Source organism: Chlamydotis macqueenii, chromosome 12 (genome assembly GCF_036417535.1).
Source record: "Chlamydotis macqueenii isolate bChlMac1 chromosome 12, bChlMac1.mat, whole genome shotgun sequence".
Taxonomy (NCBI): Eukaryota; Metazoa; Chordata; class Aves; order Otidiformes; family Otididae; genus Chlamydotis; species Chlamydotis macqueenii.
This window is the reverse complement of record NC_141567.1, coordinates 16,217,607-16,242,807: the sequence shown is the minus strand read 5'-3', so window position 1 is coordinate 16,242,807 and position 25,201 is coordinate 16,217,607. Positions and strand designations below refer to the sequence as shown.

The 25,201-nt window shown below is 39.1% G+C and overlaps 2 protein-coding genes across 2 annotated transcripts in view; one reads left to right on the top strand and one right to left on the bottom strand.

Moving 5' to 3' along the window:
• Nucleotides 1–1,633, top strand: part of NPTN (neuroplastin) — a 72,604-nt gene extending 70,971 nt beyond the window's left edge. Inside the window, exons 10-11 of the mRNA XM_086757561.1 lie at nucleotides 56–129; nucleotides 553–1,633. Coding sequence (XP_086613687.1) covers nucleotides 56–116 — 61 coding nt within the window. The 3' untranslated portion in view covers nucleotides 117–129; nucleotides 553–1,633. The remainder of the gene's footprint in view (nucleotides 1–55; nucleotides 130–552) is intronic.
• A 104-nt stretch (nucleotides 1,634–1,737) lies between these two features.
• On the bottom strand, nucleotides 1,738–24,676 carry REC114 (REC114 meiotic recombination protein). The gene is made up of 6 exons (XM_086757560.1): nucleotides 24,509–24,676; nucleotides 23,888–23,977; nucleotides 9,952–10,035; nucleotides 6,692–6,904; nucleotides 4,753–4,815; nucleotides 1,738–1,899 (listed from the first exon to the last, which is right to left on the bottom strand). Exons 1-6 carry the CDS (start codon nucleotides 24,674–24,676, stop codon nucleotides 1,738–1,740), a joined length of 780 nt encoding a protein of 259 aa, XP_086613686.1.
• Nucleotides 24,677–25,201: the final 525 nt, after the last annotated feature.

The window sequence follows — 25,201 nt, the reverse complement described above, 5'->3', positions numbered from 1 at the left end:
TTTTTTCCTACAGCTGTGATTGATTTTGGTGCCTTTTATTTTATTATTTTTCCAGGAAAACCAATTCCACAAACAATCACAAAGATAAAAACTTACGCCAGAGAAACACAAATTAAAAATGCTTATCATGTAAGTATGACTTGCACACATCTCGGAAACGGTCAGGCTAGAGTCTTCCTTTTTCTGTGTGGTTGGGGTGCGTAAAAATAACCTGTTCCCTGCATTAAAAGCTACCTGCTGCTCAGAGGATGGCACTAGCCTTCCTGCCGCGCTTCAAAGAGCACTGGGGGTTATCAAAACATTTCATAAAATATGAAGGCAGCTTTATGATCCAGTAGCTGTCGAACTCCACATAATCGCTGCTATTGCTAATAAACCCCCCAGCCCTTCCTCACTCAGTCTTAAAAGCTGGAAGCTGCCCATGGTTGGGAAGCCTGTATCTCCGTTAAGCCCGAAAGGGATGTTACGCGCTTTGATTGCACGCTGTTACGGCACGTGATGTGGGAAATGCTGCCAGGCATTGACTAGCACCTTTTCTCGTTTCTTTTTTAGAGCTTTAAGTTTCTGAGAGACTGATGGCAATATGACCTGCTAAATTTAAGGGTTGGAACTCTTGGTTCTAGAACTCCAGTTCTGTCTGATTTTTTTTTTTTTTTTTTTTCCTTTTCAAGTGAGCAACAATATGACTGTCTAAAGCATGCCTTATTTAGCCTCTCCTGCAAGGATGACCTAGCCAGATAAATTTTAATAATGCTTCAGTGTAGAAGGTGTAAACTATTTTGGGCTTGATGTGCTGTGAATGTTGCTTTTTTTTTTTTTTTTTTTTTTTCCTCCTTAATCTATTTAAACATTAGAAGTAGTACGCCAGTTCACGCATGCGCCATTTTTTACTTCCTGTAGCTGTTAAAATTGGCAAAGCTCTAAACCGCACTGCTGCCATCTAGTGAGACTTTTTGTAAAGTACAGCAAAACTTAAAAATATATACAGTATATATTTATATTTTGGGGGAGGGGGAAAACCAAAATACAGTAATTGTGTTTCATTTTTAAGCTGCTGATATTCATTCCTTACTGTATGTCTGAAAGATGAGAGAATTATAGTGTTCTGGTACTTAGAGAAGTAATATAAATTGAAATTATCTTAAGGGCTTAACCTATAGAGAGACTTAGGTGTCCTATAATCAGACTTCAAAAGCTGGAATGGTTCGATGTGGTGGTGGTGGAACGCAGTTGAAAACAAAAACAAAACTTCAGTTTATAAATATATATATATGATTGCTTTTTAAGTGATTTTTTTTTTGTTAACTCATGTAAATTCTCAAATCCTTTTGCACTGATGTGTTCAACATATTCTTGTACATTCAATTCAGGCAAACTTTTATAATTTTTTTTTGTTTTGTTTAAATGATGAAATGTTACAGCATGGTGATATTCTATGCAACTAGTTATACTCCTTAGTTTGACACTGTAATTTCTCATGATTTAAAGATTGTAGAAATAGACCTAACAGGGTTCTCATGATGTGCGTAACTGTAGATGCATGAACTTGTTCTGTGTATTTGTTGAAGTGCAATGATGTATAAAAAGTGGATTCACCTGTTTTTAAAAATAAAACACTGACAAAAAAAAAAAAGGTGTGAGACTTTTTCAAGTATTATTTAATTTCACTTTAGCCTGTGTATCCCGAGTGCTGGGTCTCCTGGAGTGTGTATTGCAGTGGGAATAAGTTGGTATTTCTCAAACTTCTGTGAGTTTTTTCAATTCCTTTTCCACATCCTCCACGAAGGCTGGGAAATTCTGATCCATGAGACACAAGCGAATGAAGGGCCCCAGCTCCTGTGCGTGCCACACTGAATGCCGGTACACAAGGGGGAGCTCAAACTTCTTTTTCAGTACAGACTGCAAAAGTGGAAAAAAAATAAAAATCAATCAAACAAAGGTGCTGCAACAATCGTGGCCATAAAAGGTGACATGACACAGGTTTTGTCTAAGTTTTCCTTTGGTATTTAATAAAGACACATCTGCCTTGTTATCAATGCTGTTTGATCACTTCAGATCAGATAGCATTTCTGTAGGTAATTTTTTCTGATACCTGGCTTTGACTCCAATGTAGCTTTTATGCAATTCTGGATTCCTTTGCAATTATTTAAATCACATGGCTTCCTCATGAGGATCCACTCTGTATAAGAGAGAAGGACCCTGTATGGAGCCTATGTACTGCCATTTGAATTGTGTAAGGATAACCAAGTACGTAGTTCTCAGCTCTTAATTTAGCAACATGTCTTTTAGAAGTAAATCACGGGGCTGTTCAAGAGTTAAAACATCCTTTTCGTGCCCATTTAACCCCCTCCCCCAGCGTTTTCCCTGGGTGGTATGTGAACACTGTCCATGTGGCCTTGCAGTGTAAAGTCAGTGGCAGCAGAGTGGAGGATGTACAACAGGATGTGCTGAGGTGGAGGCAGCGCTGACCGCCTCCCGGCACCAATAGGCGACACCACTGTCACCCAGTAAATGCACCACTAATGGATCAGCAGGTTATCGGCAGCTCCCGAGCACCTTCCTTGCTGCCGTTCCTGCGACAACAAGCTGAAGCAGCTCGACTAAAACTATTGTGGCGGGCTGCCAGCGTTGCTGCTGGATGTCAGCCACGTTAAAGAAATGGTAACTTCGCAGTTCAAAGGCCCCACTGCAGCCAGGGCTGCTGCTCGTTATAAACTGCATTATTCATACTGTGTGTTAATGACTTGAGCGTTTGTACCAAAATTTTTCCATCATTGGGGCTGCGAATGTTCTACAGACCTCACCGCTCACTCAGCCTCTAACTTTCTTTACCCGGCTGTGCTGAAGTCATTGAAGCTTGCAGCGTTGGTTACGGATGCTTTTTGGATACTTTGCATGGGAGAGCAGAAGCAAAGATGACCGAAGCGCTGCTTTCACGATGAGGTAGGTGTGATGTGCAGAGGCAATTCACGGTGAATGGTGTTATTACAGGGGGAATGCCTAACGCTGGTTAGTCTGTATCTGGCTTTAAAAAAAAAAATCTTCACCTAGTTTGGCCTTTTTTTTTTTTTTTTTTTTTAACGCGCTGATATGAGAGGCACAGGCTAAACCAAGCCTCTCCATCTGGAAGCGAGAATGGCTGTTCAGTTCAGTCAGGCCCTAGCTTCTGCTGCATGAACCTGACAGAGGGCAAGACACCTGGCAGATGCATCAAGCATGCTGTGACAGCTGGAGTGTAGCTGCATTTTGACTTGGGGGCGCCCCACCCTTAATATTTTTGCTAATTTGTTGGCTCACATTGCAGTATTGCTCTTTTCTTAGGTTGTGCTGTAGTCTTGATTGGAGAAAAATATCTTTAAACACAAACTGAAGACTCTTTAATTTTAAAATGAATCTGCAAGAAAATACTTAAAACCAGTGCTTCTGTTAGCTTCCTGAAATGGTGGAAATGGAGAAATTTAACTCCAGAGTGTTCCAGAGCACCAGCTGAGAGGGAGGGTGTGTTTCTGAAGTTCAAGTGGGGAAAAGACGTTCAGCCCTGAGCAAGCGTATGTCAAGCCTGTGGGCCAGGGCGTGGGAGATCCCAGCTCAGAGCCCAGTTGTGTTAAGCTGACGAAGTAGAGGGGCAAGCAGAGGCGGACATAGGAATCTGCTACATCAGGGAGTCCTTTTGTGCCCAGGAATTTGTTGGTAATTCAAGCGAGACATGGATGAGTGTGTACAGCAAAGAAAGGCCTCAGTAGTAGAAAGCTTTGTGCAGAAGCAGGAATCATGCACTTTGGGACCAAAAAAAAAAATAGCAGGTTTTAGAAGAGAAGTTCTTCTATAATGTTGGTGTTAATATACATTTTCTAGCGTTGCCTCTTGAAGCAGAGATTGGTCACAAAAAATACAGTTGCTAAAGGCAAACTGCCTTGTTTGATCACTCTTGCTTGTTGATGCGCCCTTGCTGCATTGTACAAGGTCAATAATGAAACGGTTGGGAATGAAACAGCAGGGCACGCGATACAACTCCCACCACCAAGAGGAGAGTACAGAAAACTCTGCTTTCTGAAAACAGGTGTTTAAAAGGCTTTTTGGGGTTTGAGAACAGCTTTTTAATAGGGAGCACAGGAATTGTCCTTTCTACCACTGATGTGAAGAAACATTGACTTGATCATCCTATCAGTATGGAAGAAGGGTAAGCACGACTTATAGAAGCAACTGCACAAAAACACAGGTTGGAAAGAACAGAGTTTTCTCCTCAGTCATCTGATTCTGAACAGTCCCAAATTCACAGTAAACAAGCAACAGTTAACTTCCAGTTATTTGTAAACATGGCTTTACTCTGGACTTCTCGCTGAAGCTGTCAATTGAACGGTGGAATCCTTTGCGGTGGGTAGGGATGGTTGATGTTTTCAGACTTAAGCTATGACTGCAGAAGTCATTTCTGTAGAGTCAAAAGAGCGACAAAGCCATTTATTTGGATGTGACCTCTGGGTATTGGTTTGTTCTTATGCAAATGGAGTAATTACACCATGAAATACCTGGTTTTGCAGCTCATTTCCTACCTCCAGATCATTGCACAGTATCCTGTGCTTTTTGTTGGTATAGATGATGGCAGCCTGATGTTCAGTGAAGACATTTACCAGATGTTTACAGCATATGAGATAAGTTGCGCTCTCTCTGGGTCAGAGATTAAGTTACAGGACCTAAATAGAAGATTTTTTAATTTTTTTTTTTTTTTTTTTTTTTTTTTTTTTTTTTTTTTACCTGTGCTAGCTGTGTTACAGATCTTCTTTCTCCAAGGCAGGAATCTGGTAGAGGCTCATCTGGCTAGAAAATACAAAATGCAAATAAGGGCTTATTACCAAGCAGAGTGTGGGTATGTGCAAGAAGGGAAGTAGTTCCATTTTTAGAGATAACGGGAAGGGAATGTGCTCAGCTACCTTATGCGGTAAAAAGGCATCTTTTTATGGAACCTGATTGCACATCTCCTCAAGTCTTGAAAAATGAAAGACATGAAATAATGGGCCTGTAGTTAATCTGTCATGTCTAAACTAAGATAACTTTAAAACTACTTACTGGAAGTAACTTTAAAAAATGCTGTGTATGAATGCTCACCGGGAGCATGCTTTTTTCCTTTCCATGGGTCACAGCACTGAAAAGATGGTTTAAGTTGTCAATTCTGTTATCTGAGCAAGGTTTTCAGTCTTAACTTCTGGAGCAAGAGCATTATTAATACCATCAGTATGACTGCTGGCGTTCAATAGCATTCTGCCATTAAATACTTTACCTTTCGTTCTTCGCTTTAGCTTACCAGGAAGCGAGCAAAGCCCAAAGTATAGGTAACATGCATAAAGAACAAACAATAAATCTTGAATATCAGCTGTTGAAGGTCTCCCATATGCCTTCCTGGAAATGCTGAGAGTCAAACTAGCAATATATTTTTTTTTTTCTTTTTTCCCCTTGCACTTTCTCTACCAAATATGATTCCACTGTCCAGTAGAGTAGGACTTTCCTAGTTCTATAATGAAAATTATGTAGCTGAAGAGTTTGACATTCCATATCAGAACCAACTCAGTCTTGGTTGTGATTTTTTTTATCACATACCCAAGAGCTCTCCTGGCAAAGCTAGCTGCAGGGATGATTTTTAGAGCTGGTAATGTGATTCTCTGGATACCCAAGAGAGCATATATTTAAGAATTAATTAGTCACCCTCAGAAACACTATCTGCCTTTGCCTTTTCCAACTACCTTAGGTCTTTGTCATGGAGAGGTGAAACAGTCTGTTCCTACCCTGAAACCACTTGTAAAAGTGTCAAGTTCAAATTGATACAGTTACATATTGACGATTATTAACACTGTAAAACAGGAGTAGGTAAACACAAAAAGGAGCACACAATTCACGGTTACTTAAAAGGCTCTGATATTTTTTCTTACTTTGTATAATTTATTTGAAAGCCTGCCAGATGGTTCCCAACAGTCTTCACTGAGAACCACACTGATCAAATTGTAGACATGGATTTTTTTGGTAACTATTCAGCCTTCATCTTCTGTTCTCTATTCTTGTTTATTAACCTCAGCAGAAAACATCTAAGTTTTCCACCAAACCATACCACCATCTGATTGGGAATTGGTAAATAACAGTTGGCTGTGGCATTTGCAGCCCCTTCTTTTAACAGTTAGTAACTGTTTGTGTTTCCCTGAGCCCTGCATAAATTGTTCTCTTCATTTCCAGGCTCCCTAGCTAAGGAAAGCTCAAACCCCACAGCAAAGCTCTTTTCCCACCTATAAATCTCATTCCTTATGCTTGCTAACATTATTCCTCTGATCACATGAAATGTGCGTATTAATTTTGGTTATTAGTGACCTTTGGGAGGCCAAAACAAAGGCATCTGATTGCTCTGAGATATGTTCAGTAAGCTTGAGGAGGTAGAACAACTTTTTTGAGAAATGTTAACTTTTTTTCAGGCAAGCTAAGGAAACAGGAGTATTATAGCCACAAGTAGCTGACCTCCTGAATAACCAACCCTGTTCACTAACTAGGTTTCCCTGCATGTAAACTGAACTTTGGGCTAAATTGTATTTCATGTAGGTGGTCTCGCAGTTGCAAGAAACTTTCTTCAGAAGTAAAATCTGCCATTTACAGATCTAACACTAATACTTGATTATTTTTCTATTTTTCTGTCTATATATTCTTGGTTACTTACTGTCTGTAGTACTGATGCATCTTGTTCAGTGTCCTTCGTTTGATTTTCACTGCTAGCCAGCTGATTGAGACTCTGATAGAGCTGCTGGCTTTGTTCATCAGTCACTTGAACCGGTATGTACTCTGAAAGTTTCTGAACGCAACTGCAGCAGTGTTCCAGCATCTGTTCTTTGGAATCTCCACCAAACTGAACACGAAACATGCGGCATTCGTTCTGCTCAAAGCCCAAAGAGAAATTAAATTAACTGTGAATCCCCTCCAACTATTTTGATTTAATTAAATTCCTATTTGTTTTAGTTAGGAAGAAGGCAATTAATTTTTGGATCACTGCACCAACTTAAATACAAAAGAACAAGTTTTCCCTGCTGTATCTTCATTCTTCCCAGCAGCTAAACCAGAAGACTATGATTCCCAGTCTGAATATCAGTTAATAGAACCCAAGAAAATGGTAAGTGAGGAGGGCCACTTGTCAACTAATTAAAGGTCTAGCCAAGTGAACAAACCTTCCCCTGATTACAGGGTTTTTACAAGTATAGCAGGGAAATTCAGTTCTTACTGTTGCTGCAAGTAGTATCCTCTAAGGACAGGCCAACTCTGAGCAGTTATTTGTTACAAAAAAAAATGAAATTACACTGAAGTAAGCAGAAGTTAATGTTGGAATCTGAACTAAAAATTCCAGGAACTCTAAGTTCCATGTAGGATTTCTGTTACTGTCTGCATCAAACCCAGCCTTCCCTACCTAGGATTATGTCAAGTTTTAGCATAAACTGAGTACTAGGCAGTAACACCTGAACCATACAAGCGCTGAAGTATTCAAGAACCTTGAGGTCACTTGGATCATCAAATTTGCACCTCTTCCCATGCTGGGGCAGGGGAGTGAGCTCAATGAAAACAGTATGAAGGGAAATGACTTGGTACAAGAATATTAAGAACATTTGTCTTGCTACTATTTACAGATTGTTTCATATAAAAAGTTTTTATACATAGAGGCACAGCAAAGGCTAATGCGAGATAAGTGATTGCTAGGGATGGAGCTGTACCAAGGGCAGTCTCGGCCACGCAGCTGTTTCCTTTGGCTAGGTGTAAGACATAAGCGTGCATCTGACAGGTACAGCTTCAGAATTACACACTTGTGTGCTTCACTGAATCAAATTTCCACTAGGAGTTTCAGTGGTGATCTGCAACAGGTATCTGTTCTACATGTCCTGTTCCTTCAAGTACATTAACACTAAGCTTCTCAAAATACAGTTTAGAAATGCATTGTGCTAGCTGAAAGGCCACAGTGCCCTATTAAAATAGTATTCCCTAAGAAATTAGTAAGTTTCACTATAAATGCAGTATTAATGACTTACACAAAACAAGGAGAAGGAATAAAACAAATCAGAAATTATTAGTTCCCCTTAGTTCCCCTGTGCACTCAGAGATATATTGAAAACCTAGCTTGCTTCCCTCTGCTTTAAATGGCTCCTGCTCGAGTCTTTCCTTACTTAAATCTAGCAAAGTTGGGACATAACTCCTTACACAGTGTGGCTGGCTTCCTGCATTTTTTAAAAATACTTCTGAAGATTAGCACAGAAGCTATATATACTGACAGCATTTAAGGAATCGCTTCAGCTACAATTCAGGATATGAAGTAGATAAACTGATAGGACCACTGCAGTGCCACTAAATCCAGTTTAAGTAAGGTGAATTAATGGTAAGTAAACATCTAGATGCACCAGATTAATTTAAGACTATGTTAATATTCCTCCTTTTCTGAACTGTCCCTCAGAACTTTGTTCAAACCCCAAAGTGATTGTGATGTTGATTTTGTATTTCTTGTGAGATGCAGCAGAATCCCTTAACACCGTGCTGGGGAACTGGTTCCATTAACTGTAAAGGAAACTGATGATCTGCTGATTCATCAGAACTAATTACTGCAACAGCTCAATAGTCTAGAAGTGATACTCCACATTTTATAAGAAGCTGACAAAAATCAGAGAGCAAAGGTGTTTTGGTTTCAGGCAAGTAATAACCCATGAATTTAAACCCATGGTTTAAGATACGCAGTTCCTAGTGCCACCATTAGACTAGGCTTATTCTGAAACAAGATGAGTCCTCATATTTAAATAATGTTTATTATGCCTCATACCTGCTTTTATCTTGCAATTAGCAAGGCATTCTCCCCTCTGCCAACTATATTGTTTGGTTTGTAACCAAATATTACCTATAAGGTAATATTTATGTATCTTTCATAAAAGACATCAGAGAAAAGAGCAAAATGCAACTAAACATGAATTTTACAGTTTTCAGCTCTTCTGGATACTGCTATTATCTGCAATTATAGTAACTCAGTCTGTACCAGAGTTCCTGTCAGAGGAGAATTCCAGAACATCTCAGAATACTTGAGATGTTTTTATGCCTTAATAGTTCTGTGAATGGGGCAAAGAGTTAAAACTTGTCTCTAGCAGCTACTGAATAAGGGGCTCATAATCTTTTTCCAGAATTACTGTTTCTAACTTAGAGATTAATTCTCTTGTCAAGTAGAGATAATTAAACTGAAGGCAACTGTTTCTGCAGAAACAACAAAGCCTAGAAACTATCAGGGGAGAAGGGAGAGCTCTTCTCATTTTGCAACAGGCTTTGTTTCAGAAAAACGTGGTGAGTGTTCAGCATAGATGAATAAGAAACTTCTCAGAGTTCTTCTAAGAACCAAGAAAACTGAGATTTTTTTTTTTTTTTGTAACAAGCAAGTGCTGTTTATTTAAAGGCTAACCAACAACTTTTCATGAGATCTAAAGGGAAGACCAGAAACCTAGGTCCCTTTCATTGCCTTGAATACTAAACGCCTGAATCACCAGCTTGCCACTTACTGTGCCAGGTGTCAGGGGCCACAAAATGGCTAAATAATTGTTTGTTTAGATACTTTGCTTGCCAAAGTGAAGTATGACTCATAGGTAGCATGCTTTTGTACATGTAAGAGAATCGCTTCCTCTTTTTAATTGTTAGCCATGGCAGACAGATCTAGAATAAATACCAGTCTAGCTGGTGTAGTAGCTAAATCTTAGGGAAGCAGTCTAAAAGACCTGAATATTAGCAGTTACAAAACACAGTAAGATGATTCAATCAATTCTTGTTAAATATCTAGAGTAAACAAAAACATTTTAATTTATACAGACAAGTTACAGTATCTCAGAACTTCTGGTTTAATTTATCCAGTATTAAGAAATCTTATACAGAAGTCTGTTAGCTATTAGAAATACTAAAAGCAACTCAACTTACCTTTGAATGTGCACGAAGCAGCAGGCAGTCTGCTCTTCTTATTATCTTTAGCCACTTGTGGGAATCAATTAATGAAAAGCCTTCCTGAAATAAAGCGGAATGCAAACTACTTGCACAGAAAACATGTGACATTTAAATTATGTGATGTATTTTAATCCCTAATGAAGACTGGTCATCTGCATACATGCAACTTTTGTATCTGTCAAACAATTGCCAATATGGAATTCTCACCACACTAGGAATTAAATCTGAATCTGTAGCTCCAGTAACAACACTATGTCAAGGTACATTCTAATTTAATATATATTTTACGTTTTATGCATATTATTAAAGTCTCCACGAAATGCATAGGAAAACTGCTGCAATAGAGAGCTTTAAATTCTTCCACATCCCATGAAGTTGCCCGGGAGGGCAGCAGAGGGCAGGCAAACCTGAAGAATGGGACAGCAGATGGTTTCTCTAAGGCCCAGAGAGGCATTTTCTCCAGATGGAATTCAGGTAAACAAGAAGCAGCTTTGATAACTCGATAAAGATGTTTTTATACTCCAGTTGCATTAACTGTCAGTCTCTTCAAACAAGATGGACTGCTCAGCATTCTGTAAAAATACTCCCAGGAAGCTGAAAACATCATATAAAAATTTCGGGGCAATGGGCCGTGTCTCCCATGGTACTCCACACACTGCCACAGAGTCATTATTTACCAAAGTTTAGGCAAAGGGGGGGAACACTAAACCACTAAACAAATTTAAAGTGAGAGAGGAAATTACCTATCTATCTCTTTTATCTGAACTCATAATGCTTTCAATGACCATGAATTTTCAGCACAGGCTGCTTTTCACAGGTGTCCTACAGGTCGAGAACCACAAGTCATGTCCATCCTGGACCACCAGCAGTGTGTTTTTGCCAGAGTTATGATCCATCTTATGCTGGGAAACCATCTGCTATTCTATTTTGGTACAAGAAGTCACCTCAGTAAGACCTCTTTTAATGTGCTGGCACTGGCTTTATAGTCTCATGCAGGAATTGCATGTAGATTTTTAACTGAACTTTTACAAGAATTCTAGCAAGCATTGAAGAGTTGAACCAAAGGCAAACTGGATCACAGACACACAGCTGATCAGACACCTGCTGTGATAGACTCCAGAATGTGAGACTGCATGCAAGTACCATTCCCAAAAGATTTGGGGTCAGAGGGAGAAAAGAATTTCCCTCTGCCCTGTAAAAACAGGTGCTGACAGCAGGTAAGATGGGCCAGTCACTTGCAGCATGTCTGTGTGCACTGAGCACTCTCAAAATGCCTCAAGGTAGGACTTGCTAAGGTGTGAAAAGCCTCAAGGCATTTTGGAGGAAGACCTCACTTTGTGATCAGTGGGAAGTACCAAGCTATCCTCTGCTCTTACAGGAATTAGTAAAGGAATCTGGATCCCAAGAGGGACAAACTGCAAATGACAGACCTGGCAACAGAAAAGAGCATCTTTGTTGGTAAGTCAGTGTTCTCCAGCCACACTACACGACGCAATTAGACTGCTGAGGCAGTGGAGCTGCTGCGTCTAGCATGCTGAGGGCATTCTCCTTCCAGATACAGACAAAATCCCCTCTGATGTCAAATAGTAGGAAGTCTCTGAAGAAGGTCAGTTGGTCACAGAGTCTGAATTTATGCCTGACACAGTACAGGAAGCCTGTGAAACACCCTTACTCCTCTGGACACCTGGCATTTTACCACTCCTGGCTTTGAGGGGGTGCCTCTTGTGATGGACCTGCCCAACAAGAGCTTGGTATACAGACATTAAAGTCGGGGCAGGATGCAAGGGAGAAGATACTGAGCAGAAAGCCTGAGGAATGATATTAGATTACTAGGCTAAGAAAAGAACGCAGCACTGGTAGAACACTTCTAGAATAATCAGTAGCATTTCACATCATATTTTTAATTGCACCATAGAATATTTTATTTTGAAATTTGTCTAAGGAAATTCATGGCTGTGCAGAGTTTGGCCCCAAAATATTGTTTAATGCTGAAAATGGAAAAGTATCAGCAAGTTAATCTAGTGGTTGTGTACAGCAGAAAGTTATGTCAAAAGTCAAGAATTTCAGTCATGCCAACGTCATGAAAATAGAGCAGCATCTGTGATAGCAACAAATTGTCATTAAGTGTGCACATGCAATGTCTTAGTACACAGCTGTACAAAATACAAAAATGCTGATTTGTTTTAGAGGAGACAGAGTGACATCCATCTATGACGCTTATCAGCTTGTGCTGTGCTCATGCTGCCATAGTTGCTAGAAGGGGATCCTACTAAGAAAGCAAGCAAGAAAAAGAGTTAAAGTTAGAGAAGTAAGGTACAGCCAACAGTGCATTCAAGAAGGGAAACATCTGGGGGCAGAAAACATATGTAGTGCAGGAGATACGCTCTCAAGTCAGAACAAAGAGAAAATGGCATATATAGAACTAGAATATATAAAGCAGAAAAAATATTTTAGACCTTCCCTTCCAGAAAAGGTATATTCTTGATGTTTATACAAATAATCTGAAAGTAAATGTTCTCACTGTTTGGAATGCAGTAGACCAGGTGCATTTATATTTATTTTTGTGAAATAAACACAAACTAACATAAGGTGAATTCTATATCAGCACAAGGACTTCATTCCTTCATTTAAAGCCACAAATGTTGAAGATCTTTTAACTTGTTTATATTGAGGGGAAGATCCAAACCTTCTCAAAACACACTGGCCAGTTCAGAACTGATCACTCTAGATAAGCAGCGAGGCTGAGTGCTCGACAACAAATCAGCCTGACTACTGCTCGTGCTTAGTGCTTCCTGCTATAGGGAATTTCTCCACTGCCGCTTGGTCTTCCTCTGGTTCCACCACCAAGCCCCAAAATGCTGTTAATGAAGCAATTCTAATATCCCATTCTTTCACTAGGCCACTTTAGCTTGTGGCCACTTGTGCTTACTCTGTTCATTTCAAACAGTTACTGGTTTTGAAACACACCAACTATGTTTATTTTAATATAGCTGTTCCCATATTAAGTCTGTTTTTATAGTGTTTTTCCTTTCACTGTAAAACGTAGGTAGAACAAGTGGTGTCTCCTTAAAATAATAAATGTTTTCAAAGAAATCATAAAAGGCAGCCAGTGTTTAACTTTCCTACCAACTATTTTATTGACGTTTCCCAGGTTGTCATCCTTTTATATGTCCTGTTTCTGAGGTAAAGAGTGCTGGAAAAAAACAGCATTTAGCATTTTTATTTATGTACTCCTAATTATTCAACTCCAAACCAAAAATTTAATTAACTGAAATTTAATTTACTTCAAGTAATTAAGCGAGGAACAAAGCAGAAGGTATTTCCTTTCCTCTTGCACCTTTGGTTGACTGTATATTGCCAAGCAGAAGCAAATAACTAAGAACAGCTCAACCAAATAGAAAAACTCAGTGCAGTACTTGGGCAGTACAACAGACCTGATTCGGCACAAGCAAGCTACCTGAAAAAGAAGAAGGGAATGTTTTGGACAAACTCAGGTCTGCAGAACTACTCAGACTGAACTCCATTGTTAAATTGTTTACATCAGTAATTGTCACTAGTCAGGATCTAGATTTTCCTCAGTTCTAAGCAGCAATAAGCCCCATTTTGCATCATGTTAATAAGGTCTGTTCTGTTCCTCATGGCTTTTCCATGTTACCTCAGTCAGCACAGACTGTATTTGAGGCTGCTATATTATGACAAAATAAAAGACTCTTCTTAACAATAATTCTCTTTTGTCAACAATTAAGTAGTTACAAATCTGCACATTAAGTTAGGTAAATTAATTCAGAACAACAAGAAGGCAGACCACAATAAATCTGTCCCTTGTTCCATTGCTTGAAGTAGAGAGGACTGCTGCTGAAATCCGGGAGCTAGGCATGGGCTAGATCCTGGAAACTGCATGGCACTATATTGAGATTATAGTCCACTTGTGCCTTTCTAGAAATAATGAATTGACTCTAAATCTACTCTGGACATACGCACTGGCAAGGAAAAAAAAAGTAGTAGTCCCTCCAGACTGCTGCTGCCACCACGTTGACAGAAATACATAGAATAAAGCAGCTGTTCTCCTTGAGCAGGGAACATCCGCAGCTGCTTTACATTCAGAGTTGGGCACTGCTGAGCAGTATTGAGCATGAGCAGAGGCAGACGGCAGTTGGAGATTAATCAGGAATAAAGACAAAAAGGCAACCTAGAACTGAGCAGGATCATAAGACCTCAAATGTTTACAACTTGAAGAGATAAATGGCAGCGCTTTTCTAAGTTTGATCATTAGCGCTCATTCATGCATATACTCCTTATGTCATTCTCCAGGATCATACTTGTAAGGACATTGTATGAAAAGAAAACAGTTTCATACAACTCTGACAGAAATCTAAGTCTCTCAGAGGGAGGACCCTGAGAGGAATTAAGCTGAAGGAGAAAATAAAGCAAGACATTTCCAAAATACTTTGGAACTAGGCAAGATGTGACCACACCTGATATGAGGCAGAGAAGCCAATAATGCTGGTCTAGCCTTACACTCATCTAGTCTTTCATTTATTGGAAAATACTTTTGTTCTGATTTTACATTTCAGCATTCAAAAAGCTGGTGGATAATGAGGCTCGTGATCTATGTGGGAAGGTATTGCACATTATTTATGAATATTTTTATTATTGTATAATCTAGAAATCTTGTGGTACTAAGCAAAATATGAACACAGGAACACATTATTCTTTTTATGTTGGATTGCAAGGCCCTTACGCAACCCTGTCTTAACTGGAAAATAAATATTTAAGAAATGTTATTTGTTTAACAGTTCAGCTATGCTGGCTTGCATCAATTAGTTTGGATTCACTCATTCATGAGACAGATGTTTTCAAATGAAATTGAACTATGTGTAAGCAATAGCTTAGGAAGAAAAACTTTATTTTTGCCACAAACATTATATACTCTGCCTCTAAATTACAACCAATATTTAAAAAGACAAACAAAAACCCAGAACACCACACACAAAGACACACATTCTGCAGTTTTGGCTGTCACTTATAACAGGCTCATGAAATGCAAATAAAACAGTTTGTTCTCAGAGTTCACAGTTCAGAATGGATGTACGCACTGTGTAATGTAACGAATTAAGGAGTCAGCTGGGTATCCCACAGACTGGGAATGTGCATTTGCAAGAAATTATGAGTTCAGCATGAGATCTAAGGAATTTTTACCGTATGAATTAATATTCCAGTGCATAGCTGCCACAGTGGTCCTGTCTGATAACTTGAAGGAAGATGGCAGAAGAGAAAAGCAAAAGGCCTCAGACAACATCCTGCTTGCACCATTCTGACTCAGGCTGTGCAGCACCATGGTACACAACTCCTCAGAACACAGAGCAATCTTCTACTTTCAAAGGCCATGCTCAGTTTCCAGGTAAGCACCTGTGAAATTTCCTTAATCCAGTCCTTTCCCAAGGTAAACTACCAAGACACAACTGGGGAGCAAAACTTTGCTCCCCATGATGCCTTTGCAGGGCAAGAGATTTGGGAAAGCACTTTTCTGGGGAAGGGCAAGATGCTCTGCTGTTCTGAGCACCCCACCTGCAAGCTTGTGCAACCCTGCACAAAACCAGCAGGGATGGCTTCAACAACCTGCCATTTTCTCCAGATAGGGACAGGCACTGCCCAGTTACTGTGTCATCCAAACCAGAACTCCACTCCATGGGTCTGCTCACCATGCTGAGGATGTAAGGCACAGTGAGAAATCTTTTCAGAAATAATATTCACTATCTAGGTTTTAAGTGTGATTTGTTAAGTTACAAGCATCACAAATTTTGACCTCTAATATTCTAGGTACTATTATTATTTAACATTTATACTGAATAACACCTTACTTATTCTTAGACGTGACTAATTCGGCCACAAAGGAATGGTAATACTATTTCCAGGTATCTACACAATGCTGTTAATACATCTGATAAAATACATCAGAACAGAAACAGAACAGAAACACTGTAGTTGAGAAGACTATTAAGCATTATCTCAAGGGACAGTAAAAATAAGGATGTGAGAACAGATAGTCTGAAAAAGCTTGTAAACTTTGTTCAAGTATTATACTGAACACTAAAGCATAGGCAAAGCTGAGATGCTTTCAGAAAACTTAAGTAAAATTGGGAAACGTGTTCACAAGTGTTTGCTTGAAACTTGACATATGGATTATAAATCAAATGCTTGCGTATATGTGAAAAATACCAATTTTTAACACATTGCCTTCCAAAAAGAGAATGCGAGTTGTCATTTTACACTTTTAAAATTAGAAAACTACTTGTTCTATAAAAAATTGAAGTCTTCCTTTCATTAATGACTGTAGAATAAAAATTTAATTCCAGCTTAAAGTTAGAAGTTATGAAAAATAAACTTTAAACATAATTCCAATCAAATCTTCATTATTACCTTGTAACACACCTAGAAGTAGAAATTTTCCTTACTTGTATTTTTCTCCAAGATCTAAATAAGGCCAAATACATTAGTTTTTATTCCTGCAGTGTAAGCTGTCTTGAATACTGAGTTGAGAGCAGTATTCAAGGAGCAGGAGTGTCAGTGTGACAGAAAAAAAAAAAAAATCCCCAAACATGACATCTTGTGGACTGGGGGAAGCAGAAAGTTGTCCCTGCAAAAATTTCCAAGCTACATGTCAGTATCCAAATGTGTCATGTATAGCATCATTGGGTAAAGAAAAGCACAGCAGAAACCGCATGCTGTATGTAGCTTATTTCTTAGTGTAAGCATTAGCTGTCTCAAATAGATCTGCAGAATATAAAATAGGAAGCGGAAAGCGGTGAAAGGCCAAAAAAAAACCCAAACCAAAACCAAACAACCTTCAAGGCAGAGAGCAAACTAACTGGAATAAGGAATAAAAGGATGATAAGCTCTGTATTATCTTTTTGCATGCTTTTTTTTTTTTTACCCCCAATCTCTTAGAAGCCAGATCTTAAATCTTGGTATTAAGCTTGTTTGATTGTGGAAAAGAACAGATTAGGGTCGAACTCATTTAACAGAGTGCTCTGTCTCTACAGAGGTAGGAAAGCTAAGTGAAGCAGCCAACACAGGACACATGCAGCCACCCTCAAAACCACCATGTCCAGGGGACTCAGCAACTGATGAATGCCTTTGCCAAAGCGCAAAGCATTGGGTGCAGGAGCACCTGCTGCCAGGTGTCAGCTTTCTAGAAAGAGTTCCCCGAGATGGGTACAAATTAAAGCCCCTTGAAGGAGTAAATAGCAAAGATAAGCCCCTAGCTCAGCACAAACCTTGATATTTCATAGTAAGAACCTGGCTTTTTTTTTTTCCCTAAAGTACACTTTAGAACAGTGAAACTCAAGAAGGCACCTAGAGAGGCGAACTGGATGTTCACAGGTTTAGCTAGCTAAAGCTCTTCAGGGCATTCCATTAGTAAGTCAAGTCAAACGATTTCTTCTTTAATTCCTGATACAAAATATATACTTCTCTAGATCAATACCATATGTTAAACTCTAACTTTAGGGTAAACACATTTCACTAATAGACATTGCTACTCTTTAATAACTATTCTATTAATTGAGTTTAGATGAATTGAGGCAAGAGAAAAGTAAAGATCAGAACCCCTTAAACCTCTTTACTGCTGCCAATAGCCAATAATCTTTATACAACAGGAATGTATCATTTTATCAAACATAAATGAGGAAGCTAATGCAAAAAGATATTCAGCTTTTCCAAAACAATCATGTTAACAGCACATATTTAAAAACAAACTAAAATTGAAATATTTGAACTAAAATTGTGGTACTGAATAAGTCAATAAAACTAAGATTCCTTCTACTCTTTCAAATAGCAATCATAGAACCTTTAATAAAAAACCAGCTTTCCTCTACCTTTGCAATGTACTACCACTAAATAGCATTAGCAACCTGCTCACTTCCCTAGGTTTCTGTCAAATGTCCTCATTTATTGCACAGGGACCTTCGCCTACCCAAGGCACTGTTGTAAATATCATTTCAAAAATTTGGTGCATAAGTTTCAGGCACTGCAAAGACAGCATCAAGCACATCAGAATGTCTGCTGAATGCTTGCCTAATTAATGAGTTAGAATCTACTCTATCCTAAGCACTGTCAGCTTATTAGAAGTCATGAGGGGATCAGGAGGGCACTAAGGACATTTAGCCTACAATTTGGAAGATCAGGTCACAAATCAATTACTCTGGATTAATTTTATCCAATTACATAAGTCCTCTTCACAATTTCAATTTGTTTAATTTGTAGGATATTATGAATTCTAGCACTGGTATTAATTGCACTGAATAAAACACCAACATACAATTTTCCTGATGTGCCGATTCGAAGGAGGGAAAGGAAATAAGAGTTGTGCTAAACAGAACATGACGTATCTTGACAGTACGGCCAGAAATTCACAAGAGATGCTGTTGAGATATTCCTGTTAAAATGGCATTATCTACAGTATGCAAGAATGAGATTTTTCCACCGTAAAATACAAGTCTGTTAGGCAACACTGCAGCAAAAACAGGTCCTAAAAATGTTATGTAATTTAATTCCAAATTAAGAACTTTGTTTAAAACAACAACAACACTATCACCAAACAAACCAAAATACCCTTTGATTTGCATTACACATTAGGGATTTTTATGTTGCATACTTTGAAGTTCCATTTACCCTCTTCTTCATTCCATTTGGCTGATGTCAATAAATAGATGATATTTTAAAAGGAAAGCAGTTGTTCCCTTGTTAAGATAGTTTCAAATATGTATCTGTCAGTGTCATTAAAGAACATTTCAAGTGATCTTGAACGCATACCTATTCAGCAAAATTTTACCCATTAAAATAAATGATTTGTTTCCTTTGAGCAACTGATGAAAACACTGAACACATCCACAATTAGTTGTTGTTGTAGCATGGAAGTACTTTAACGACCAGTTCTGGAGCATTTGCAGATACTGTACCCAGTTGTTTCAAACCTATGGCATCTCACCACATACCTTGTGCTGCATACACTGCTATTTACTAATCTGCCTCGTTTAGAAGTGCTGAGTCTCTGTGCATACGTTGTAGCATTCTTTTTGGCAAGAAAATAGTATTTCAGCTGCCATCAGAGAAAAGACTGGTAGGAGGGAATTTATTAAATATTCTACTATTTTATTGCTCATGAAAATAATTCTGTAGTCTTCTGTATGTATTAAAATATCAGTTGTTAGGATATGTGAATATTTTATTACTATTTTGTAGATGTTGTTCTTAGAAACGGATTATAGAACAGTTACAGTCTCCCTTGGCTATAAATAGCTAGACTTCTTTAAGAAAAAGAAAAGGTTTTGTAACACTCTTGCAAGTGTTACAAAAAAAAAATGACTAGAAGAATACATAAATTAATCCATTACAGATAAAATATTTTGATATCAAGTCAGGAACACTTGAATATTCTTCCTAGAATGGATCATGTTAATCCAACCATCAATGAAAAAGATATTCATTTCTATGCAACCTCAGTTTTGTGCAAAAGGAGTTTTAGTGAAAATTGTATGTAGATGAAAGGGAGGCACCAAAGAAGAAGATTCACTAAGAAAATAATTTACACAAAAGCTATCTCCTCTTGTTTTCACACTGACAGGAGAGTATATTACAGAAAACAGTTTATGTATTTTACTATTTCATAAATCATCACCTGACATGAAAAGAGTTTGATGAAAGAATCACTAAGCAGAAGAACAAAATACGCCTTCATCGAAAAAAAAAAGGTATTTGTTGGACCTATGCTCACTAAGAGAGCAAACATTGGAACCTATCAATCATTAGCATGTTGGCCAAACAAGATTAGTAGAAATTATTAGCAGAAAACTAACTATGAAGCTGATCAGCACTGAGTTCAGGCAAGCATTAGTTCAGTTAACACCACTGTTCACTGCAGAAGAGTGAACAAAGAAAAGTTCTATGTGAAATGCAAAACAGCTGAAGTCTGGAAGTTCCTGCTTTTCAGTATGACTTTGATTTTTTTGCTGGACTTTTTAAAAAGCATCCACTCACAGTATTATCAGCATAACACAGAGCTTGCTGGCAGCTAAAAAGGTTCATTTTGAATGTACACACCACTGAAGAACAGATGCTCTCTGACTTTTATCTTTCTAAAGAAAATAGAAAGTACAAACCAAGACAGTTTGCATCTATTAATGCACTGATTTTACTACATTCCTTGCCAATTTTAAACCAGAAGAGATAAGAATACATCATACTACAGTATTACCCATTTTTAAAAGCATCCAATTAGTAAGTTTTCTTTGTTACAGATGCTGGATGAAAACTTTCTTTTTTTAAAACTCTTACTTAGGATGATTCGTGTTAAAATTCTTAGGGTGGGGTGAGGATTCCAGCGTGACCATTACTGCTGCAGTTAAAAAAAAAAAAAAAAAAAAATTAGTTAGGAACATTCATCACTGAATGAATTCTGAACTCCTGAATTTAGTTAGCAGTTCATTCTTGTTAAAGCAAAAAAAAAAAAAAAATCACATGTGGACATTTTACAAAAAGATGATACAGTTATTCAAGTTGAGAAGGAAATGGTGTCCCTGTGACACAGATCTTGTGCCTTACTGTGTTCCTATGCAGAGGTACAAGGTACAAAGCTATGATCACTGTTCTCCAGTTCCCTCAAAACCAGGAGCCTGTAGTACATCAAAAGGTATGAAAAGTAGGGATTAGAAGATAGATCAAAAGACTAGACAGCAACAACTTAAAGGATGCAGTTACTACATAGCAAGATGTAAATACATCAGAGGGAATTTCAACGCAAGTGAGTAAGGCAGCATGTACTTGTTGGAGAACGCCTTGGCAATGAAAACGAAATATTCAGTAGCCCAGGCCAGCAAGGAGAAATGAGTGTACACAGTAAAAATATAAGCAGGATCATTCCAACAATTGCAACATTCGATCGAACTTGATACATTCCCTCTGGAGCAGAAACTTGTGAGCTATCCTCCGTGACACCAAGTCTATTATAATGGACTCCCAGTGAGAGGATTTGCTGCGACAGATTCAAAAGATATGTACTTAAGTCATGCAAAGCTTGTTTAAATATTGTGACAGGTTTCTGACAACTCCTGAGAGCTGGAGACTAGAGGGATATACAACCAGTGAGATTAACAGTTTCTACAGCAATTACACAGACTGCAGACTATTGCAACTTCTTTGCTACTTGGCATCTCAATAACAGTTTGCAAAATTTCAGCAGTGGCCTGTGCAGTTCTGGCTAGCTTTGAGTCTATTGCATTGTAAGCTGCTCCTGCTGACAAGATCCTGTTTTCCTCAGGCCTTAGAAGACTTCTGTCTAAAAACCATAGCATAAACCGTCCTTGGACAGTGATAAGGAGTTTCTAGTGTCCCTGCCTGCTACTTGAAGAAAACCATTCAGAGATTCAGTAACAGTCCTACCTACTTTGACATCAATGCTGTTCCCGGGTACTGGCCAACAGCATCACTTCCTGTGCTGTCTTTTTCAGCACAATCCCCCCGCATCACCTTTCTGTTTGATGATACTGGCTGCTTTACTAAAGAGATTCCACAGGCTGTTCTTCAAAGACTGAAAAGGTGCCAATGCATTGTCACAGGAAGAAGAATTTTATTACTGCATATCAGTCTTGCATAGCGTTGGGAAAAGCAACACATTTCTGGGAGGGCATGTGCTTAAGGAACAAGCCTAAGCAGTAAAGCTAAGCCAGATGTGCTGGACCAAATCCCTTGTAAACAGGACACCTGCTGTAGTACTGAAAATGCCTGCCCATGTTCAGAACTAGCGGATTGGGTATTTGATAGATTTTTCAGTGAGTTGAGTATGTTTAAGAGGAACAGTGGGAGGACTGCAATTGTTCCAATCTCTGAGTAATATAAATAGGCATAGGGCATGTTGTACCAGTGCATTTCACAACAGTTTAGTTCTGTATGCACAGAACATACCTGCAGCATGATCTGAATTAGATGTATCCGAAGAAGTGCACCCAAAGGAATTGAAAAGCAGGTTTTAAAATGCATATGACACCAGTTTTGTACACCTTTTCTTTAACACTTAATAAAGTGGTGTTTGCCTTAAGATTGGTACAGAAGTCTTGCCAAAATAAGTGTTTTTTTTAAAAAACCCACCAAACAACCAACATTTTTTTTTCTTCTAAACTCTCAGTATTACATTTTGGTCACATTTACCAAGCATGTCTGTTCCACCTCTATTCTGCACTATCCTTAGACTGTGATCATTACTGCAATATGCTACTGTCTCTTAGAAGCTGAAACAGCCCAAACAGATCTCAGAAATTCCTCATCTGGCATTTCAAGCAAGGCAGCTGCCTGAAAGCTTCACTAGCCACTAAACCTAACAGCTGCAAGAAAGTGCTTTTCTCAGCCAACTCTTCATAAAGCTTTTCTTATACTTCCTGCACTCATCCCTTACAACTGCACACTTATCTGCCCATTGTTACTTGCCAGATTCAGTCTTTGCCAGACGCAGTCTTTGAAGGGCTACAGCTTTTGTCTATGCCTTTTTTGCTCTATAGTTATTTATTAAAACTTACTTTCAGTTAGCCTTTCTGTGGTTATTTCAAGGACACTCTATAGAGTAATAAGAGTCCACTCGTTACTAAACAGTTACAGTCCTCTGAAAAGCGGACCAGCCCTGAGAGAGTTGCATTCTGCACTGATTTATTCCAAGCAGAATTTGGCAAGAGATGGCAGCAAGTCTCATTTCAGTTGTTTTTTTTACCTATCTGGACTTTCAATTACTCCATTCCTTTTTCTTATTCAGCACAACTGCTGAAATACTTTCCATGTTCCATTTTTACCTTGTCCAAGAACATTCAACTTGTCCTCACTAAATATGTGAGCTAAATACCGTATCTTGTATGAGGGATATCCAGACTGACAGCTCTCTGTTAGCTCATTCATTATCTAGTCAATATTCTTAACACAGGCCAAAAAAAGTCAAGGATATCCTTGGTTCTCCCCTTACACTTACAAGATATTTCTGCAAGTTTAAGACCTTTTATGCAGCACAGCAAAAACTAATTTATAAGCTTATACATATTTAAAGCTACAACATACTCTCTTATATATCAGTATTAAAAAAAAAAAAGTCTTTGTTATCTTCATACTGCAGCATCTTCCAGTGGCTTGTAATAGCTTTCTAATACATTTATCAGCCACTTCATACTTGATACCATCACTGAGTATTGGCAATATGGACTGAACACACTTGATTCCACTTTCTAGCACAGGCCTTCTCTATCATGAGCATCAAAACAACAACTAGATGGAGTGTTTCTGTTACTATTTTCAGTGTCATTGTGAAATCTTTATGGTTTAGTAGCTGGTCATGCTTAAGCACAAGCTACAGGAAAATCAGTTGACACAACTCTGAAGTTGTTATTTTGTCTCCATGAATATAACATGTATGTTAGATCACATTAACCAACATAGAAAAAAAACTCATACCCTTTGATAAACCAAATTATCAAAACCAAAATACTAACAGGTCATTGGCAAGAAACTAGCTGGATCATACAGCAAATCTTACAGGGACTAACAGTTATATTTTTATCTACTTCTTAACAGTGTATTTATTTTCTGTTTACTTAGGCACAAGAATCATACATGTATCTTTCAAAACCAGCAGCACTTAGTATTACATCTTAATCTAGATTTTTAGTGCCACAGAAGAAACACTATTCCTCAGTATGAAGTAATGCATTTAGTATTATTCTGATACATGTAGAGAGAAAACAGAACATGGGAATTACCACAAGCAAAATAAAACCGGCACTTTCCTTTCTGTGGGAGAGAACATGAGACTGAGAAGGGAAACAAAGTTAATATTGATGCTAACGTGAATGGAGAAATGTTCTTTATACATGACACTTACCAGTACTGTTCGCCCTTGGGAAATAAAGAAATGGCCAGATACAACAATGGTAAGGATAAGGTGACCTGATTCTTCATTTGACTCAAAGACCTTTAAGGAAATAGACAAAATCAAAATCTAGCCCTGTAAGTACTGAATCTACATTTTCCATTTCAAGTGCAAAATAACAGGTTTCAAAGGTCAGTGCTAGAAGTCAGGTGTTTAATTTACCTCTCACTAGTGCAACTTGCACTTTCACTCCCACAGACAGAAGGTACATTTAAGATTTTTTTACTAATTATAAGTCTATATATAGATTTAACTACTTTAAGCAACCATCTGGACTCTTCCCACTGATCTATAGTTTCTGACACCCCGGGGCACTGCCAAAGGAAGGAATAAAAAAAAAAAAAAAAAAAAAAAAGGCCACTAACTACCATATCTTTGGTGCATTTATGCTAATAATGCATGAAGCAAAATCTCTCCTGATTCCTCCATTAGTTCTGCACTTGCAACACGATGCCTGCAGAGGCTTCATTTATTACTGCTTGCTACACAGCAGCCTCCTAGACCCCGCTGGAGCCAGTTACAGCCAAACCAAGCAGCCAGCCCTCACCCCAACCTCGCCTCGCCCCCCCACACCTTCCAAGAGGAGGTGTTTTGCTCTTCATCGTCGACATCCCTCGGGGGTAGGAAGCGGCCGTAGCGCTTCAACGGCCACGTTGTGGCGCTGCCAAGGAGGGAGGTGGCGCCGGCGCCACCAGGCGCCGACGCCTGCCCCGGCTGTGAGCTGCGACCCCAGCCCGCCATTGCCCTCTCGGCACTGATCGTGGAGCGCCACAGGGAGAAGCGTCGTGCCGGCGTCAGGCGAACGGGAGTTACGCGGGAAGCATGAGCCAATAGGAGGAAAGAGAGTGTGTGCGGCGGGAATTCTTCACCAATCAGCGCGCGGCAGACAAACGAAAGCCAATGAGGTAGCGTGCTCGACCGGGAACTGTGGTGCTGTCGCTTTTCAGCGGTGGTGGGTGCTATGTCGTCCAGTGTTGTTTGAAGGGTGCCAGTGCCCCAAGGGGAGCATGGTTACTGCCTCCCCCTTCTCCCAACAGCCTCCAGGTGTACTGATGTGGCGCGACCGCCCGGCGGAGCCGAGGGAGAGAGAAGCGCGACCCTCCCGGGGCACGCGCGACCGCCATTTTGTGGGGGCTGAGAGAGCGCGATCCGGGCTGCGCAGCGCGAAGGAGGCGGGGGTGTAGCCGCCCTGCGCTCAGGCAAATGCCTATGGAAGCTGAGCACGATGTCAGCATGCATCCTTCCTCAGGTGAAAGGCGTCCAAGT